General features: G+C 40.5%; 1 protein-coding gene across 1 annotated transcript; it reads left to right on the top strand.

Moving 5' to 3' along the window:
• The first annotated feature begins 9,657 nt into the window (after positions 1–9,657).
• On the top strand, positions 9,658–22,448 carry efhd2 (EF-hand domain family, member D2). Its single transcript, XM_042409704.1, has 4 exons — positions 9,658–10,219; positions 20,362–20,509; positions 20,606–20,740; positions 21,615–22,448. The coding sequence occupies exons 1-4, from the start codon at positions 9,933–9,935 to the stop codon at positions 21,744–21,746; spliced, it is 702 nt and encodes a 233-aa protein (XP_042265638.1). The 5' UTR covers positions 9,658–9,932; the 3' UTR covers positions 21,747–22,448.

Below are 22,448 nucleotides of genomic sequence, written 5' to 3'. Positions count from 1 at the left end.
GAGATCTCCAAAAAAACCTGATATTTTCTGTATTTTGAACGGGTACAGTAGAGGCAGGGTCTGTGTGACCAACAATTTTTGTAACTTTACAAAACAGACGATCCAACAATCACACCCAGTCCACGCAGTGATTGATCAGGAGCAGCCAGAAGTAATAATGTGGGTGGACACACAGAAAATCAGGTGGGCAAACCTCCAAGACCATGAGGTTCCATTAGATACAACATGGTTGCAAAAACATGTCCAATCACCAGAGTTTAAGTAACATTATTACAGCCACAAACTGAGAAAAAGTCCTGACAATGAGTCATGTATTGGATTTGTTTCTCAACCCAGTCTCACATAAAAATAATAGCTATGTTGGTGCACAGAGCAAAACGTATTAGTTTCACAATAATGGCTCTAAAACTGTGAGGTGTCTACATTTTCTTGGCCTGCGTCCACGTCACATGATTGTCAAGCTTCTGTCTGCAAAAACAGACAAGATGAGGTCAAAACCTTATATACGGCTGAACCTTGTATGTTCAATGTGTGAAACTGTGGCCAGTTTGATACAGTGATAGTCAGCAGTCGTGTCTATAATATGAATTCCTGGATATTAAATGTTCATCTGCAATTTTCTGTAGTGGTCCCAGTAATATTTACTGGTAAAGTAGCATCACATGACGTGTTTTTAAGCTACATTTGAGTCCAAAAAAAAAAAGGTTATAAATGCAGTTGCAAGAACAACACTTTCCACTCATATCTTGGGATGTTACGTTACTTGTGTTATTTTATGTAACTGTTTGATGATGTTTTTTCAATAAAAATGTAGATTTTAGAGCCTCAGAGATGAATTGAATTATCTGACCAGAGGATCTGCCACCCGAGGTATTTTCCTCACTGTCACCATGTTAAGATTTTCTTTTAATGATAATCTTTAACATTTCTCAACATAAAAACACAAAAGTGACCTTGATAACTCAACTATATGATAGTTTAATGATAAGTCCATCAGTTTTAATTATTTTTCCTTTGATTCTGAGAAAGTTATATCTGAAATAAACCAACATCTTTACTTTGTCTTGACACAGATCATCTAGATGCAGTGTAATTACTAGTTCAGCAGTACTAGACATTTGATATATTTAGTAGATATATCTTTTTATGACCCTATTTACAACCTGAAACCGGAGGAACTACGACTGTGGTGCTGATCTGTAGTTGTATGGTGTGGCTCTAGTAGTTTTTCCCAGAAGTGGAAGTCCCTTTAGTTGCTGAATATAAGCCTTCAAATATGCACTGAGGTCAATGTTCAAAGTTTAAGAGGATGATAAACACATTTGTGTAATCAGATTGTAAATATCTAATTGTTAAATGGGTGAAAATTAATTTTAACCATATTTTACCCATATTTGACAGTATTTAAGTATTTCAAAGCAGGAACCATGCAGAATTTTCATACTGACATATTATGTTATTCTCCAGGTTGAGACCTTTCTAACTATGTATTTAGTTTAGCTCTACGACAAAGTTTAAATTTCCTCATTTCATAGACAAAAGCCATCCCAGGTCTAGTTTCAGAGCACTTTGAAGGCCCAATATATGATGTGAAGCTTTCTGTTTGTTAGTTTTTTTGTTTTTTTAGAGGAAATAATGACTGAAATGAGTCACCTTCAGAGATCACAATACTGCTGACAATTATTCATTACTACAGGCTCGGGTTAGGGTTAGGACTGAAAAGACCAACCTGTTCTCATCTCCAGGTTGTAAAATAACGACATCTTTATGATTCTTGGTTTTGGGATTTTATGTCAGCATGAAAAGCAGTATCTCATTCAATCAGAATCTGATTCATTAGCCAATGTAAGCATACAGAGAATGTGTCTTGGTGTTTGCTCCCAAAAAACCAACACAGAAGAATAAAAATAGACAAAAGTAGTGTAATAATAATAATAATAATGAAATAAACAAAGTAATATTAAAATTAAATTGTTTTTTTTAATCTATTTACAGAATGGAACAGTAATAGTTTTGAAATGGGATATAAAACTTGCAATGAAATACTGACTGTACAAAGGAAATATGGACTGTGAACAAAGAAATGACGTGTATGAAATATATGAAGCTGACGAGCAGAAATTAAATGTGACATGTGCATAAATAACTGAATGATGTAACAGTGGAGGATGAATGTAATGTCTAATGTAAAGTCCAGTTTGATGAAATATATGAAAGTGACAAGTTCAGGGATTAAATGAGGGATGTGAAATCTAAAGTCCAGTCTGATAACCCCGTCTTCATCCTGTTTATGTGGCCATGGTACAAGATTTGATGCGCACGCACACACACGCACACACACACACACACACACACACACACACACTCTCTCTCTCTCTCTCTCTCTCTCTCTCTCTCTCTCGAGTGTGACTTCACCTCACAGGTCAACAATGAATGCTATTAGTTGACTGTGCAAGGTTGAATGTTGAAGGACACAGAAACAGAAGAAGCTTCATACAGATTTACTTCAAGCTGTGACCACAGCCTGACTCAGAGAAACTGTACATCACTCACAACTTGCCATGAGTCACTGGCAAATAAAAGCTCTCATGTTTGGGCTGAAATGGTTGTTTAAGCCTTGTGGTGCTGCTCCGCTGTCCACAGTCATCTCCCAAAAAGTATCAGAATCAAGGCTTCAGGTTTCACACAGACATGAGTCAGTGCTGAAGGGGAACAGTGAGCGGGCCGTACTGGGGGGATCAGGGCTGCCATGAAAAGGGACACTTTCCCAGGGTTTTGAGAAGCACAACAGCTGAGATCTCCCCCCCCCCCCCCCCCCCACCCAACACCCATTCACTGCTCCCACACAGATGCACTGTATGCATGTATGCACCGTGTGTGTGTGTGTGTGTTGGTGCTTGTGATGTTGTGCCAGTGAGGATAGTTGTGTAATGAGAAAGAGAGAGAGAGAGAGAATTGAAAAAGGATAATGTTTTTCTTCCCATCAGCACCAGGATGATGAGAGTGGAACAGCAGCTGTGCTCTCTCTCTCTCTCTCCGTCTGTCTCTCTCTCTGTCTGTCATTTCATTTCAATTCAAAGGGGCTTTATTGGCATGGGAAACATACATTTACACTGCCAAAGCAAGTGTGAAATAAAAACAAAAATGTGCATCGTATAAGTAAAGATCTACTAGAATAAAGAAATGTGTAAACAGAATTTGTCGTCAATGAATAAATAAGAACAAGTCAAATTAACTTATGATCACAAACAGAATTGTGATTTTGATGTTAAATGTACAGATAGGTAAAGATAACTTAAAAGAAAATAAAAAATGTAGACATTGTGATTAAAAAATAATACAAAAAAGTAAGAACTGTATAAACACTGCAACACTTTCTCTCTCTCTCTCTGTCTGTCTGTTTCAGAAGGAAGAGTATGAGCCATGACCTTATAATGCTACAGTAAAACCTTCTTCAGGTTACTGTTCACACCAATGCCTCTGTAATTATCAGGTCAGTGTACATTTGTATTGTTTGCTTTGCAGTTGGGGTTTATGAACAGTAGTTATAAAGACCTGGTTAATTTTTTCTAACTGCTCGGACTACGCCCTCCTCACTGTGAACATATGTGGTGTCCAGAAAGTTGTCTAAGAGCTTTTGAATTTGTTGGCCTCCAAGTGCTTTCAGGAACTCTTGTGTACTGTTTGGAGCCCATCTGTATGCTGTCCTGTTCTTACACAGATTTTTGGGCTTTGTGTGTGAAGTGTTTAGTTTCTGTCCTTTTAATGAACACAGTAATTTGGCTGTGATCAGACAGAGGTGTTAGTGGTTTGACTATAAATGAACTGGTCTAAATCTCTTATCATGTAATCTACTGTACTACTGTCTTCTCTAAACCTACTGTTAACAATGTACAGAACTGGAGCAGGTCTCTTCCATTCTTGTTGATCTGGGGGGTCCAGAATTATGGTGAGGAAGGTTACTGGTGTTTTGGAGAGAGTTTTGTCCAACTATGTGTTTGTTACCATTCACTGAGTTTGACTCTGGGCGGGACCCAGTATGTGCATTGAGGTCTCCACAGATAAGCACATTTCCCTGGACCTATACTGTTCATAAAAACAAATCTCTTCCTGTATATGTGATGTCTTTGTGTATTTAGATCCAAATGTGTGAAGTGTGTGTGAACTACATTACATTACTTTACATTTACAATACAGATGGATGAAAAATTAAAGGAAAAATCTGAATAAATGACTGGAGAAACATAACAAATGCAGATGCTTCCACACAGGTTCACTACATGGTACAACTGAGCAGTTAACATCCAATCATGCTCTGTGGCATTGGGCACAGATGGCAGGAGCTTCAGTCACATCAGTACATCAGTAAACACCTATGGGAGATTTTGAACCAACGTGTTAGACAGCGCTCTACACCACCATCATCCAAACACCAAATGAGAGAATATCTCTGGGAAGAATGGTGTTCATCCCTCCAGTAGAGTTCCATAAACTGGTAGAATCAATGCCAAGGTGCACTGAAGCTGATCTGGTGGCACCTGATGGCCCAACAAATTACAAAGACACTATACTGGGTTTTCCTTTAATTTGTCACCCATCTGTACATTTAACAGAGAGCAACAGACACAGATATACATTCTCCTGAATGTTAGACATTGCATGTAGGAGATGACTATCATTTCATGTGTCCACTATGTGGTGCGAGAGAACACCCACTAATTATACGTCATGTTGCTGTATATCATGTGTAGACCACACCATGTAAATTTCATGTAATTTGGATGATGTTTGTCACATAAGGCTGACTTCCTGTTGTCAGTAGGTGGCGCTATGACTATGACTCAATATTGTGTAAGAATTGGCCAGAATTTTAGTTTAAAACATCCCCAAATTGACTAAAATTATCAACAGAGTGTGAGGAAATAACAGTTTTGAAGTTATGTCAAAGACCTATATTGTGTTGCAGAAATATCTACTGAAGTTAGCTTGCTAACCAGCTAGCTTTGGCCCAAACTATCACATAATACCACTTTGTACCACAGGGGCAATAGTGAGCTACTGAAGCACTCAGTCTGCCCTCAGCCCAACATGACAGGAAGAAGGAGCACAGCCCGGTAATGGTAAAGCCAGGCTGAATGCTATTGAAATTTTTGTAATAGACTGTTAATATGTCACCTTATTAAGTTTTTACTTGAAGTAAGGCAGGATAGTAACATGGAGACTCCTACTATGTGGTCAGTTTATCCAAATAACACCTATTTGTAAAGTTGCTCTAACATTGTCGGAGCAGCTGGCTGCTGCTACAGAGGGGGGAGACATCAGCTAATCCGACAAACTGCACTGAGTAGCACCAGCTATGTGTAAAGCTGGCATGAGTCATTTGGCATCTTAGCACATCATAGTAAGCTGGATCAATATTGAAATATCATATCAATAAATTAGGTCTCTACTGGATTACTGTGTTGTAAAATGGCAGCAATTAATGAAAAAAATGATGCTGTGTGGCAGAAAAACAGCTGTTTTACCATTAGTGAGTTCTGTCATTTTATAATTTACACCTACCCCAGGGGCATGTGTGTATAGTTGTTACTATATATATAGTTCTGTTGTAACTTATCTCCATGGTGCAACTGCTTTCTGATCTGTGCAGCTCCTTTGTAATTTACCACTGGCTCTACTCCATAGCATTTTAATATCTTGACAACACCATAGCACAGATTCTCTGTAAACAGTAAGCTTAATGCTATATTCAGTGAGTGATAATGGTGGTGGGCTGGCGTGGTGCGGGGGACAGATTGGACAAAGTCCAGTGGAGTTACAACGACTTCCTGTTGCATGGTGAACATGCAAATTTAGCAGCAAGCCATGTCAAGGGTGTTCCATGAAAAAGGCAAGATATTGATAAGTTGTCATCACAAATGCCCTAAGATGACGCCGACCGAATTTGATATTGGTTGAGTCAAATCTCTAGGAGGAGTTTGTTCAAATACAACACCGGAAAATGACAAAAACTGTGCAAAAATTGAAAAGTAAATTCAAAATGGCTGACTTCCTGTTGGAGGGAATGGCTCCAAGAGACTTTTTTGTGAGTCCGGACATGATACATGTGCCTACCAAATTTTGTTCATCTACATCAAATTTAAAGGTGCGGGCTTCGACTTGAAATTTTCTAAGTGGAACTATCGAGCCATTTTACCACATCCATGCCTACACCCATAAAATATATAATTTTCCAACACTTCTGACATATGTGCAAAGTTTCATGAGTTTTCGAGCATGTTTAGCCCTTCAAAAATGTGATTGTTTCGGCAGAATAATAATTAAAGCTGCAAGCAGCAATGATCAGGCCCTTGCACCTTTGTGCATGTTGAGGCGCACCAGGCTCTTTTGCATGCATTGCATGAAGGAGTTAAATATCATTTCCTGTGTGCTATGTGGCACTAGACAACACCCACTAATCATATATCATGTTGCTATATATTATGTGTACACCACACCATGTAAATTCCATATAAATCTGATGACTTTTGTCATATAAAGCTGACTTCCTGTTGTCAGTGGGTGGTGCAATGACTATAACTCTGCTTGGGCCCTAATAATAAATATAGCAACAAGTGGCAATTCGTGGGTTCAAACCTGAAAGCAGTGAGGTGGGTTTCACACTTTACAAAGTTGAGCAAAGTCACTTTAGCTAGTTTAATTCTGTTTAAGGAAGGAGTGAGACCAATCACACACTTGTTTCACCATCACAAAGGCTGCAGCATTTCATTAATTGCACACTCAAAATTCCACCATTTGTCCCCCCTTCATCAGATTTGAACAAAACTTGGTGTGCATGTACAGGAGATGGTAAGGGATGTCTCCAGTGTGTTTGATCAGGATTGCTGAAAGGCATCTTGACTTATGAGCAAACATGTGATAGGACACGCTCACTTGCACTAATCAATATGACACTTCAGATTTTGGTTAATACTCACCCTGAGAGCAGGCACTACAGTTTTGGTGAAATTCTGTCCACTGGGTTTTCAGATATGTTGTAACTGTCCTCCCTACGTGTTTGTAGAGTAGTGGAACGTAGATTGACAGCCAGCCAAACGCCATTTAATAACAACATGTGAGTCAAGAAGTTAGCATGTTAGCTGTTGAGTTTAATGACTTTCATGTTGCCATAACATTCTTGTCATTGAAAAAGAGTGAAACTATAAAGAAAAGGAAAAAATACAAATCACTGTCTTTTACAGAATCACAGAATCATGTACAGAGCTAATCTACTAGCCTTACAATAGGTCTTATAAGCACATAAATGTAGATAAAAATAAACTAATCTGATACAGGGAAACATATAAGGCAAAATATACAAACATTGTACTTGGACTCAGCTAGTGCTACTGCAAATCATATTCACTGTATGTTATCTATGCTGCAACACAATTACATGCTGGCAAATTGAACTGAACGAAATGCTATGGTGCCAAACATCACCCATCATAAATACTCTTCAATATAGGATTCTATACATAAAGTAAAGAAAGTAAATTTACAGCCGTTGCTCTCTTAAGCATAATAGGCCAGGATTGAAAATGATTGCTTTCGGTGTTGGTGCATGGTTTGCAAACAGAGGAACAAAAGGATGGGAGACTACTACCCACTACCTATTTCCTGTTTGCTGTGTGCAACACACCTACATAGAAAAGTCCAACAGATGGCATCATTCCATATAAATCAAAGCAGGGAACTGAATATACTTGTTTGTGGCATTTCTGGTGCCCTCTATGGGTTGGCCTCAAAATGTTGTGATAGACTTATTCCCAATTACAGACTGAACATACGTACCAAGGTTTATAATGACTGGACAAACGCTTAATGAGTTATGGCGAATACTCTCTAAGCCCTGCCCTTTGCAAAGATATTTTATTTGATGGTGGCCATGTTTTTTGACCAATCTTGCTCATTTATCATAGAAATGTGTATCTCAGTCCCCCAAAGCTGTATACCAAATTTGGTGTTGACAGAGTAAAAATTCAAAAAGTTATATTCATTTTACTGTTTTTCAGTTTATGCAAATTAGCGAAAAATACATGATGGTGGTCTTTATTGTCCAACAGACTTTTCTGTAGAAGATATTGAGATTTATAAGTGTACCAAACTTCAAGGCACTTACAATGTGGGGGGGCCACCACTTTTAAAATGTTCACTTTTTGGATTGTTAATTATAGTGCCACCATCAGGCCAGTTGGGATCATATTTCTTATGAAGCATTAACACATCGTTTCTAGTTATGGTGCCAAGTGTCATGTCTGTGGCTCATTCCAGCTCAAAGTAAATTGAGCAATGGCATAAAATGGCAGATATTGAGAAACAAGCCACACCCACTTGTACCGATCAATATGGCGCTTCAGATTTTGCTTAATACTAGCCCCCTGAGCATGCACACCAATTTTGGTGAAATTCTGTTAATCAGGTTTTCAGATACGTGTTTGGCGCCCCCTATAGGCCAGGCTCAAAATGCTTTGGCAGACCTGCTCACAATCACAGACTGAGGTAATGTACCAAGACATGTAATAGAAATGTGTATCTCAGTACTGCAGTGGTGTCTACCAAAATTTGGTGTTGATAGAGTAAAAATTCAAAAAGTTCTTTTCATTTGACTGTTTTTCAGTTTATACAAATTAGCAAAAAATTTAAAGCAGCAACGAGCAGATTTCAGACTTCAAAAAGTCAAATGAAGTCACTTCAGCTAGTTAAATTCTGTTTAAAGAAGGAGTGAAACCAATCATCAGAAAGCATGCAGCATTTCAATAATTGTGCACTCAAAGTTCTGCTATTCCTCCCACTTCATCTGATTTGAATGAAATTCGGTGTGTATGTTCAGTAGATAGTGCGGGAAGTCTCCAGTGAGTTTAATCAGGATTACTTATAGGTGTCTTGAGTCATGAGCAAATATGTGATAGGCCTGCAAGGCTGTATATCAAATTTTGTGTTGATAGAATCAAATTTCAAAAAGTTCAAAAAGGTAATTTTACTGTTTTTCAGTTTATGCAAATTAGCAGAAAATCCATCATGGCAGACTTTTATGGTCCCAGGGGCTTTTCTGTAGAGCACACTGAGCTGGACTTGAGCACATGAAATTTCAAGTCAATCGGACTTACAGTGTGAGGGGCGTAACCTTTCAAAAACTGAATTAATTACAGCACCACCATCTGGCAGATTGGGTTTATATTTCTTGAAAAGCACATGAACATCGTTTCCAGTTATTGTGCCAAGTTTCATGGTTTTAGCTCATTCCAGCTCACAGCAATTTGAGCCGTGGCGGAAGACAAAGAAAAATAAACCAGCACAAACTTAGAAGGATTGTATCTCTTTGGGGTTTGAAACCTAATAATAAACCGGTACAAACTTAGAAGGGTTCAACCCCTCTGGGGTTTGACCCCTATGAAACCAGTACAAACTTAGAAGGGTTCCTCTAATTATCACCTTTCTGACAATCTCAACAGAAACTGGAAATGTATAATCTTTGTAAAAGCAGAATTTATGGCAGAGCTGTTGTACTGGATTGCATTAGTTTGCAGAGGTGTTCCTAATAAGGTGCTTGGTGAGTGTGAACAGTTGTTGTCAGGCTCTCTGTCTCTTTAAGAGGCGTGGTTACCGTGGTTACAGCGTCACAGGGCCACGGAGCTCTACGTAGCTGCTGAGCCAATGTGCAACATCCTGGAGTGGAAGTAGTAGTCTGAATGTGAGGCTTCTTCCCAGGAAATTCAAACTAAACTTTGGTTTAAGCGAGCACATTTGAGGCTAATTAGCTTCGCTATTGTTACAGATATCCGTACAGAGCCTGCGGGAGGAGACACAGCCGGACAGAAGACCGCGGACAGGCTCTGCTCTACTCTAGTTAGCTTGATAACACTCTTCAATATTGACTGTCCAGTTTGAAAATGGCCACAGATGAGCTCTCGTCGAAGCTCAGCCGTCGGCTGCAGATCGAAGAAGGGACCGAGGAGCCCGTCGCCGTGGAGCTCCAGGAACACCAGAACGGCGCGGAGGATAAACCGAGTACGGCCAACGCGGACTCGGAGCTGGGCGCTAAACTGATGCGGCGAGGGGAGCTGAACGAGGGGCAGGGCGAGCACTGCCAGCCCAGCACCAAGGTGTTCAACCCCTACACCGAGTTCAAAGAGTTCTCCCGAAAGCAGATCAAAGACATGGAGAAGCTGTTCAAAACGTGAGTGTGTGACAGTCCTAGTGAATACTGGTGAATACTGGTAACTATTAAATATTTAACATGCCTCCAGGCGAGCTGGTGGTTCCCCATTTTTATTTCCTATGAGTCACTGACTTCTGACAGGGAGGTCACATCATGATTGCTCATACGGAAGCTGAGCTGGCAGGTTGCTCATAGAAGTCGCATTTTAATCAGATACTTTTACTGTTGGAAAGAAACGTTTATCTAGATTTAGTCACTAGTGAGTGAAGAATAGTGAACAAAGCTCAAAGACAGTCAGAGTAACTTACTGCTAGGAGCTGATGAAAGGTGTTTGTCATTATTCTTGACATTTTGTGAGGTTAAATGGTTGAACTTAAACTGAAATTCATTTAATAAGTAAAAGATTTAGTATGTGCACCTGAACAAAATGTCAAATCTGTAGTAGACATGGATCTCTGTAGGAATGCAGGGTGGAGACCTTACACAAGTCAGTGATAAGGAAATGAGACAACAGGCTGGTGACTTCCTCTGACTGTACAATACTGCGTAGTGTTCTCAGCCCACACTGCTGAGGGCAGGACCTCAAGAAGTAGTGACTGAATTCAATCCTTCTGGAGTAACATGCACATTAGTTACATTAGTTTGACAATTGCTTTCATAAGATCAGACATGGTGATGGATAAAAAGAAGCTCAGTCATTCCAGGTCTGCAACAGGTTTAACTTCTCATCATGTCATATGACACTAGCAGTATATGCTCTCAGCTGCCAGTTTATTAGGTACACCTAGCTTAAAACAACAGCCCAGAAATAATATCATACTCTTAAAGGGATCATATTATACCTCTTTAACACACTTAATTAAATGTATCTGACATGCTTTGGGATCAAGCAGCACAGCAGCCTGTTCATCCTCTTCGGCTAGGTTGAGAAGCCAGATTGAAGATAAATCCACCTAATGCCAAAAGTTTAAAAAACAAACTCCTTCTACGACTAAACCGCTCCAGATCTGAGCAGAATCAGGTGTTTATTCCTGCAGAAGACAGCAGCAGCGATGCAGGACTCTTTGGCTCCTTGGCCGCCTCTCTCCTGCAGAGCTCGCCGACGCTCAGCAGCCGTCTGTTGGCAAGCAGCGAGAATTTTTCGCCCCTTAGCTTAGCTGATCTTAGCTTCGCGCCCCATGTGATGTAAGAAGGGGCATCACATATGAGTAGCTTGTTGAATCACAAGAGTAAAGCTAGCCCCCACCAAACTGACGGGGTGGTCTTATTTCACATCAGAGACCCAGAAACACACTGAAAAAACTTGTTTTCTAAAGATGTGAATTCAACACATGGTTTCTATCATTTGAGTTTGACTGTCGCTCCTTTAATGACGTCATCTCGTTGTTTCCTCCTTGATGATCTTGATGAACCGACTCTAATATATTAACATAACAGCAGCAGATGGAAACAAGCATTCATTAGAGTTTGCTTTTACTGATTTTCTATAAATTCAGTGAACATTTGCGCTGCTGGTTGCAGTTACAGTAACGTAACAACTCCAGTAGTTCACCTGTCTGTCCTGTGTGCAGCACACACAGCTCTGACCGCAGTCAACCATACAGAGCAGAGGAGAGTAGTGTGACCATAAATAACAGCAAAACACTTTGTGACAAAGAATATCTTTGACACTTGGCTTGACAAGTGAAGATGCAAATGAAGTTATTATTATGAGCATCTATATTTTGCACACAGTGTTCTGTAAAAGAGTCCTGCGTTCATCCTGTTGTTCTTCTCGGTGTTGTTGTCTTTATGGTTGTGGTTCTGTTATGGTTTCATGAGACAGTCACAGCTGGTGTGTGTGTGTGTCCATCTCTTTTCCCGCCCTTCTCTTGACACTGTTTTTACTGAGGCAGGTTGTGTCTCTGATGCTTAAAAATTCATTGTAAATTAATATAAATGAGAGGTGTGGACATTTTTCAGTTCTAGGATGCATGGTGCTGCAGACGTGGACGTGCTCACATTGAGGTTTTGTCTCTGCATGTTCCTGACTGGTGGCTGTTAGTGTGTGATGCCCTGCCCAGATTCCTCAGGTTCCTGTCATGTCCAGGCACATCCAGGCATCTTCAGAGGGTTCACACCAATCACATATTTACAGTTTGAGCCTTTATCTTGTGAGTTAAAGCATCCTAATGTGTAAAAATGAAGTTTACATGCACACCAGTATTGTGGTTTTGATCATATTCTGGATCAGATGTTTACATGGAACATGAGAAACCTGGTTATTCATATTCATGTTTACATGACTCCAAGCCTCTTTCTCTACCAAACCTGGATCAAGTGTTTACATGCCACAGTGTCCTGGTTTCTACTGGACTACTCTCGGTAGCAGATCCACGTTTCAGAAACCAGATATGGTGTTCACCTCTCAGTTCAGACGGATCAGAGTCTGTCGGCTGTCACATGACTCACAGCTCTCATCACAGTCTCTCCTTGAGAAGTTTCTCAATGGTGTGTTTAATGTTTAACGTGTAAAAAAGTGTTAAGACTGCTCCTAAGATCTCAGACTCGAATGCTAATAGCTAATGCTAATTGCATGAGTGTTGAAACTCAGATTAGCCTGATCTTGATCACCTGTAGCCCATTTATAGACTTAATTTGATCATTAAAATATAACTATAACAGCATTTAGTGTAAAAGTCAGACAGACAGAGATTCCTTCCTTTAGTAGAGACATGTAGCACTAATTAGACAATATGGCCAGTAAGAATAATGAAAGACCTGCATCACCTGCAGGCTGTCATCATTACACATCAAATAGGTTATTTTTCAGATTAACCAAAAAAAAAAAAGGGGGGGGGGGGGGGCAAATATAACTTTGCTTTCCATTTATTCTGTAAAACAATCAAAGCGAGGAACTTTTGCCCATGTTCTTAAATGAAAACAACATTCAAGACGTCCAATGTTTAAATCAAATCTTAAAATATATAAAATATTCAATACTCAACTGTTAGAGTGCAGTATGAGGTCTGATACCTTCCCCCTTTAAACACAGTAGTGTATGAAACAGTCTGTGTCCACATCATCAAAACTTGATGATAACTTATAAACATGAACACACGTCTTATTCTGCAGCTTGTTGAACGAGCCACCAAACAAACACTCACCGCTGACATCAGTTAGCAGCTAGATGCTAATTATCTGCTCAGCTGCAGCACATTGAACAGCATTTAAAAATACCTGCAGATGTCATGATGGACCCGTCAGATGCTGGTTTGGTCGTTACTCTTCAGAATCTGTATTAACAACATGTTGTCTGTCCAGGACTTGTACTGACAGCAGTTTGTTTACTTTGTCTCCAATGAGACATTTTCTCACATGTACCAAACCTGTTTAATTCACTACGAGACATCCAGAGACATCTCACCACCTGTAGTCACTACAGTCCTGTAAAGTGCAGCAGTTGAACATGTGAAACTGATCACATCACAGTTTACAGGACGTTTTGACTAAAAATGAACTTTTTGTGCATATTGTAATGACTGGATTTTATGATTTAGACATTTTACACGTGCAAAACAGAAAGTTGAATTAATTCAACATGTTGGCCAGCCCGAGCACAAATAAAAACATTTTTAAATAGAAAACTAGTGTGCTGGTAAATGTTAATTATAGTCTCAGATTAAATTAAAGTGGTAATAAGTTATATGTAAAGACAAAAGCATAAAGAAGACGTCAGAATGAAACAAAGGTGTTAGATGGTCCCTCCCTGTGATGTAACCACACTTCATGCCTCAGTGAGCACAGACACGTGAACGGAGGAATACAACAAATGTCTTATTGTCTATTTTGGGATGTTCTGAAAAACAGTGACACTTCTGTGGTTGATAAGAATCTGAAGGAGAACATTCATGGGAACGAGGCCCTGTGTCTCTTTGCTGTTCTCCCAGAATCCTCTGTGGAAAACAAATATCTGAGAATAGATATGGAATCTGGCCAATCAGAGTCAGGATATTCACAGGCTCAGAGTGGAGGGGCTTTGCAACTTAGCTGTGCAATCTAATGTAATCCAATACAACAGCTCCGCCATTTTCACTTTTTGTTGACATTGTCAGAAAGGTGATAATTCTGCTTCATGTTAGTGAGGTCGTAGTGGGAGGTGTGGGAGGTGGAGGTGGTGTACAGGAGTGCATTATATCAAAAAGTGTTCCTAATATTTTGTCAAACCCATTAACATACATGAGATGGACAAAATATTAGGAGAACTATTCAATATAGTGCAGCTTAACAGCCGACATGAGCAGTGTTTCCTCTATAATAGTACAGGACTGGTGGGCCGCCAGGCCAACGACAACCCCCGCCAGGACAAAAAAATAGTTTTTTAATGCCATAAATAAGACCAAATATCTATTCATTTGGAAATGAGTTACGTTTGGGAGCCTCTGTGCAGTGCTGTTCCAAAACGTGAGTCAACCTCTGTGTCGTTGCCTGGGAAACTCTTGCCGGCGTTGCTCCTTTAAGGAATATTTCAGTGCGTAGCAAGTGTGCAGCTGAGAGAGACACAGAGAGAGCGTGTGTGTGACGGTGAGGCTGCAGCTACCGGAGCAACCCACCTACCATCCAAGAGCAGGCAGAGAGCGGGAGAGTTTCTGCCAAAAACAAGCACCGAGACTCAGGGAGACATGAGAGCAGTTAGGTGTGTTTCCATCAGAGAGAAGGAGGCGTCTAACTGCTGCAGACGGTCACAGAACAGCCGCCTTCAGTTTCTAATTGTAGCGTCTGTCATCCGACTAGGTTCTTTTATTTGATGAACATGGGCACTGATACGTGAAAATGAACTAAGTGGGTTTTATTTCTATTTTTAAAAAAAGCAAAATGACAGTGCTGGTGGTGGGAAAGTTATGTAATTGGTGTATCCCCCCCCCACAGTCTATTACTGCATGATTGCTAGCTTTAGCCACTCTATTATCTCTGGAGTGAGTATTCAGGAAGCAATGAGTTCGGCTAGACATGACTCTGTCTGCCAAGGAGGAAGTGCCATCTGATAAAGACTGACTTCCTCTGTATTGAGGCCAGCTCAGAGCTGACACTCACACAAAAACACACATCCTCTGCAGTTCCGTCCTGCATACACTGTACTGAATCTAAACCTCGCAGTAAAGTAGTGTGTATATATTTGAAGGCTGCAAATGCGATGTAGACATCAGGCAGTGTTGTACACGGTGGTACCAGTATGTCTTTCAGTGTGGGGATCTTGTGGGTGGTGACTGGGAAATGAAGTGAGCCAGCAGGAGAGGGGCGAGTCTCACACGATATATACAGAGAGAGAGAAAGTTATTTGGAAAGTTCAGTTTTTGACAGTCGTATCAATTTTATTCCAAATTTGATTTGATCAACTTTATTTTGAAACACGTATAAAAAAACAAACACGAGTAAAGTTTGGACACACCTTCTCATTCAAGGGTTTTCTACATTGTAGAACAATAAAGGACATCAGAACGATGAAATAACACATATGGATTCATGTAGTTAAAGTGTTAAACAAACCAAAATATGTTTCATATTTTAGATTCCTCAAAGTAGCCACTGTTGAATTAACCCTTGAGTCAGTGGGTGTACGTGTCCAAACTTATCACTGGTATTTTATTGATCTTGATTAATCAATGTGTGGTAAGTAAAAGCTGAGAGTAAGAAAATGAATCATTATTATTCCGTTAGTATGTACAAACATGCCCTTTGTCCAGTCTGAGTCAACATGTATCATAGTTCAGAGCCACACCTGTGTGTTCTCTGCCATACTCCTGGTTTTATATGTACTCCATTTCCTTCTGTTAATTTTAATGGTTTTATTTTATATTTATTGCCTTTTTAACTGATCCTGTGTTTAGGTGCATCGTTTATGGTCAGCTTTTTATTTCTTAATTATTACATGGTTGATAAGTTCTGGATCTAACTGGGGTGTAATGGTACAGAATATTCATGGTTCGGTATGTACCTCGGTTTTGGGGTCATGGTTTGGTATGTACCTCGGTTTTGGGGTCATGGTTTGGTATGTTCCTTGGTTTTGGGGTCATGATTCTGTATGTACCTCGGTTTTGGGGTCATGATTCTGTATGTACCTCGGTTTTGGGGTCATGATTCGGTATGTACCTCAGTTTTGGGGTCATGATTCGGTATGTACCTCAGTTTTGGGGTCATGGTTTGGTATGTACCTCGGTTTTGGGGTCATGGTTTGGTATGTACCTCGGTTTTGGGGTCATGGTTCGGTATGTACCTCAGTTTTGGGGTCATGGTTCGGTATGTACCTCGGTTTTGGGGTCATGGTTCGGTATGTACCTCAGTTTTGGGGTCATGATTCGGTATGTACCTCAGTTTTGGGGTCATGATTCGGTATGTACCTCAGTTTTGGGGTCATGGTTTGGTATGTACCTCAGTTTTGGGGTCATGGTTTGGTATGGACCTCAGTTTTGGAGTCATGGTTCGGTATGTACCTCAGTTTTGGGGTCATGGTTCGGTATGTACCTCGGTTTTGGGGTCATGGTTCGGTATGTAACTCAGTTTTGGGGTCATGGTTCGGTATGTACCTCGGTTTTGGGGTCATGGTTCGGTATGTAACTCAGTTTTGGGGTCATGGTTCGCTATGTACCTCGGTTTTGGAGTCATGGTTCGGTATGTACCTCAGTTTTGGAGTCATGGTTCGGTATGTACCTCGGTTTTGGGGTCATGGTTAGGGATGTTATCAGTAAAGCAGAGAGAGAAAAAAGAGTTAGGAAGTAACATTTTAGTCCTTTATTTTCCATCAATGGCTGATCGGCCGTAACTATTACTGAAACAGTTTAGTTGTGCTTTAGTGGAAAAGGAAAAAACCTTTCTGTTTCTTTTAAGGAGTCGGGACACCACAGCTGTTTTTATGATGATTTATGATCGCTTTGAACTGGTTCTTACGATGTGCTGTCTGACCACATCTGAAATCTAACGTGTTTATGGTTGTTCTGAACAGCTTCACTCAAAGGGGGAGTGAAACGCTGACCGTCGCGGAGAGGGGAGGGGGACGGAGACGGAGGAGACACAGTATTGTTTAAAGACAGTTAGAGAATGTATGTAAGCATTCAACGACAGCCAAGTCCCCGTCAGGAGAAAGAGTCCTGCAGTAAACCCCAGAAAAAAAGAAAAAATTCTTGACCAAAATGGATGAATTAGTGGACAGTCCCAAAATAAATGCAACAACTTACAATCATTTGATTTACATTTATCACAGATTGGAGACAAAGAGGGGTAAAATTTATGTAACATGACCTAAGAATAATGAAAAAGGTGAATCACTTTGATCTGAATTAACTTGTGTCTGCTGTTTATTGAACAACTATGAATACGGGAAAGTGCGGTCCTCATATTTTATCAGGCAACACAGCATTGATTTCTCTCTCCCAAACCTTCTTAATACAACTGACAGATACAAAATCCTTAGAAAAGAAATTCACAAATTTAGTGATAAGCTTCTTACTCGCTGGAGAAAGAGAAAGCAATTCCAGAAGAGTATGTCTCTTACAAGTGGACTCCAGATGGGGGGTGTTTTCCCCCACAAAATACTTAAGTTTCATATAATGAAAAAATTTAGAGTGAGGTAGATTGTACTCTAATCTTAATTGACCAAAAGACGCCAACTTGTTGTGTAAAGAGAAATCCTTTATGCACTTAAGCCCTTTTACACACCATGTAGCAAATGTGTTATCCAGCACTGCTGGAATACAGGTGTGGTTGTGACAAAATGGTAATATTTCAAAACGCCACAGACTGTAGATATGTTTAATATGTTGAGTAAGAATCTTGAGTGAATTTCTGACAACAAAACTGTGACTTATTGATTTAATAGCAGATACAGGATTTGTAAAAAGTAAGGAGGACAATGAGGCATATGGTTTTATTAAGGACATGAGCTCTAATTTTAGCCACAGAAGGGCAGAATTGAGAGATTCATGGTCTGGTGAACCCCACTACCAGTATGCCAGCGCTCTAACATTAGTAATCTTTAAATACTGGAAGACCCAGACCTCCATCCAGAGTGGGCCTAAATAGATGTTTTTTTGATAGTCTGTGTTTTTATAAACCAAATAAATCCTAAAATGACTGACTCTAACTTCTGAAAGTCAGCCGAGATCAATGTCAGCAAATCTCGAAAGAGAGATTGATTGATTGATTGATTTTATATTTATTTGATTGACTTTATTTGATAAATTAAAATACAATATGAAGAATTTGCATACAGTCCTAAAATTCATCTGGATATTTCAGTAAAGTCACATGTCTTGTTTCCATTGTGGTCCAACAGTCAAGGCTAGGAGGCAGGCAGGAAAAGGGAGTGACATGTATGTGCTATTTTACACAGATAACCATCCTAATGGCATTTACTCAATCAAAGATAGGGGCAAAGTCCTCCAGCGTACAGCAAAACAAGACATTCAGCGGGAATTTGCTGAGTTCACACATCTCTGCAACTCAAATCAACCACCAGTCGTCTACCTGGAAGTGACCGCTGTTGTTAGCGCGACATCACTAAAGTTCTAATTAATGGCGGAGTAATATTTATAGTGATGAGTTGAGATAGTGAGTTTTCATTTGAGCACGGCTAGGTGTGCTGTCATGCTCTAATGAACATCATGTTCTAAATGTCTAGTTGACCAATCAGATTGCTTGGTTGGAACTACCTGTTGTATAATTTGTCTCTCTTGTAGAAATAAGATATCAGCTTTCAGTGGATTCAAATGAGAATAAACCTTCCCACATTTTGTGTTATTTCCAAGGCCCCTGACATTCCCTGAGGTTGGTGTAAATTTGTCATTTAGAATTGTGGTCAAGTAGTCAATAATCAAAGGCCCTCAGTGGAAAGTGGAAAACAAAGTAGTGACTGAGTGTCCAAATGAAGGAGGAAAAAATACTGAGCTGAAACACCCAACTCTCTCCCCACAAACATCCACACTGGCACCCATACCACCCCACCCACCCAAAAAAGAAAAACAGAATGAGGAAATGCAGGGCAATGTGCCAGCAGCTGAAAGTCCCTTCTAGAAAAAAACTTCATTGTGGCAATGAACCTTGCTACAACTCACAGTCCCTCTGCAGAGGGAGGGAGAGAAATAAATAAATAAATAAATGTAAAGCATTTAATCTATATGTCTTCAACTCAGATGGACTAGAAAGCAGGCAGGCAGAGGGAGTTTCTACAAATTTGGCACAAACGTCCACTTGGACTCAAAGATGAACTGATTAGATTTTGGTGGTCAAATTTAAAGGTTTTTGGCCATAACTCAAGAATTCATACACTAATTATGACAAAACTTCACATAAATGTCTAATATAGCAAACTCCACTACATAACAGGCTGGTGCGACACTTTTCACAGCTGATAATGGTGAGTACAGTTCGTAAACGTAGGCGGGAAATTACACACTCACACAGACATGCAGTCATTTCCCATTCAGGCTCTTTCTACAGTTACCATTTCAGCTGAATGCAGGTTAGATATTCAGTGATTTAAATGTCTGTTCCAAACACTGCGCACCTTTAATTTAAACAGCTGTTCTGTTTTTGCTGTCATGTGTGTTCTCTGTGACCAGCAGCGTGTCCAGGTATGTGTCAGAGGTTTTTGAGCTGCAGGCCGTCCGTGCAGCTCAGGTCGGGTCTGTCTCTCCCACACAGCCCGATATTGTTACCACTTTTGTCTCCATAAAGGCTCAACTTTTTAGTTTTAGCCTGTTGGTGTAGTCCATCCCAGTGGGACATAATTGCGCTCTGTCTTGATCATTGCACCATGTGATGAAGCTCTCCATCAGTCCTCTGCACTCCTCTGTGAAAACAGTCTCTAAGTGAAGACAGCATGTTTCTCACTGAAATCACACGTCAATATAGTGATAACTTACAAATATTATGAGTCTGGACAGACATGGATGTTAAGTGCAACCTGACTGGTTGGCAGAAGCATGCAACCATGAGGCAGTATTTCTAGTTTTCAGTTCTGTTAGCATCTCCAACTAAATTCCTTTCATCTTCATTGTAATGGACAAGAGGCAGAAACCTCAGACGCCTCAAACACTGAATGAGAAAAGCCTACATATATCTGCATGGCAGACGTGGAACAATGTAGGAGGCTCTGCTGTAATGAGTTTTCTACTGGATTCTGTCAGGTATGATGCTGGGAAAGACAATTACATCGACCTGATGGAGTTGAAGCTGATGATGGAGAAGCTTGAAGCTCCACAGACACATCTCGGCTTGAAGAACATGATCAAGGAGGTGGACGAGGACCTGGACAACAAGCTCAGCTTCAGAGAGGTGAGACAAGAAAACCAGCGTAGAATCAGTCAGATGTGATGTGATAGATTTCTGCTCCCTTCATTCATGTCTCTGTGTTCTTCCGGTCCCTCTCAGTTCCTGCTGATCTTCAGGAAGGCAGCAGCAGGAGAGCTGGCAGAGGACAGCGGCCTCGGTGTGCTCGCTCGTCTCTCTGAAATCGATGTCTCCACAGAGGGGGTCAAAGGAGCCAAGACCTTCTTTGAAGCCAAAGTAAGTTGACTCCAAACTTCTTCTAACAACAAACATTCATTGTTTCATTACAGTCAACACTTTAGCACGAAACACTTTAGAGAGAAACGGTATGCTACATACATTCACACAAAATGACTTCACTGAAAGTTACTGTTGAAAGCTGCTCTGCCAAAGCTGATGTATTCCAGTGTTTAACAAAGCCTCCACACAGGACGAGTTCAGGCACAGTGTTGAGTGTAGGTCACTCGCATGTCGATGGCATTCAGAGCCAAACACACAATCACTGTAGTTACAAGTGAAAATGGAGGAAAATGGACTGGAAGCATGAAAATATGCTTCGAGCGGCCTGTGTTGATTAAAGTAGAAGCTCATCTGTTGTGTCAGATCTGTTTCAGAACAACAGGAGCATCTTACATCTCAGTAACATTAAGTCGCTGTCAGTAATATTGGTTAACATTAGTAGTTCTTGGGGGAAAAGTTAGATTTATAGCCTAAATTCAACTGCTACTGTCTTCTGTTCATCCATATACAGATATTTGCTGTGTTGACAACCTGTGGCCACACAGGCAAAAAGTTTCACATTTTCTTGAGATTTCAAAACATGTCTAGAACATCTTTGGTATGGCTGACATGCAAATTGATTACATTTCTGAGTAGCTCAACTGCTTCTGAAAATGACAGCATATGACAGGCCAGATGAAGACATGGAAATAAAAACTAGGCAACAGCAGTCAGTGGTTCCATCTGAATACAAACATCTATAAAGGAATCTTTCCTTAAAACAGTTAAAAGATGTTGATTTATGAGAGGAAAGAGGTCTCCTTACAAAACACATGTGGAGCTCTGCTGTGGCCTTCATCACCTGACAGCTGTGTGTATCCCTGTCGGATAGGTCCAGGCCATCAATGAGTCCAACCGCTTTGAGGCGGAGATCCGCCAGGAGCAGGAAGTCAAGAAGAAGCAGGCCGAGGATCAGAAACAAAGACGAGCCGCCTTCAAAGAACTGCAGTCAGCCTTCAAGTGACCTCCTCTCCCTCCTCTCAGGACCTGTCCCTACTAACACTGTCAGCTCCTCAATGTTTGTGTTTGAATGCTCCATGAATGTCAGACAGCAGTCGTCAAACTCCCATCCATGCTGGTCACTAGTCTACCATACAGTGGACTAAAATCACCACTGTGTATACAGTAATGCAGATAAAGATCATCACCAGTCCGACTGTCTAGAATCATCTACTGATTTAGCTCCGTAACAACGGTGTGCTCGGAGCTAAATGAACAGATGATTCTTACAGTCTGTCATCCACCAAACAGTCATGTGACCTGATCTGCCTCACCTTCATGGAGCTCTCATCTGTTTGTATCTTCTGCTCTTATCTTTGCACTTTATGTGCTGTGCAGCGCTACAAAATACCAAAGGGACAGGCAAAGGGAATTTCCAGGCCATGACAATGGCAGCAGATCTGAGCGCTGTTAGCTGCAATCTTTGCTCTGCCCCCTTTATTTGATTGTTGAACTGAATATGGCTGGTTCAATCAGTGACAGTAGACCTTTCAGACAGTGGTGTTAGACCATGTTCAGCAGCTGCCTTATTCATTTCAATGAGATAACTGTTGGCACAGCACAGAGCTCCAGCAACATAAAGGTTGTAATGAGTGAGATATGGTGATAACTTGTAAAATCCTGCCTCATAGTATAATAAACTGCTGTGCAGTGTTTGGGTGTCACA

Source organism: Thunnus maccoyii, chromosome 4 (assembly GCF_910596095.1).
Source record: "Thunnus maccoyii chromosome 4, fThuMac1.1, whole genome shotgun sequence".
NCBI classification, from domain to species: domain Eukaryota; kingdom Metazoa; phylum Chordata; class Actinopteri; order Scombriformes; family Scombridae; genus Thunnus; species Thunnus maccoyii.
The sequence above is the reverse complement of the archived record's forward strand: the minus strand, read 5'-3'. Positions and strand labels throughout refer to the sequence as shown.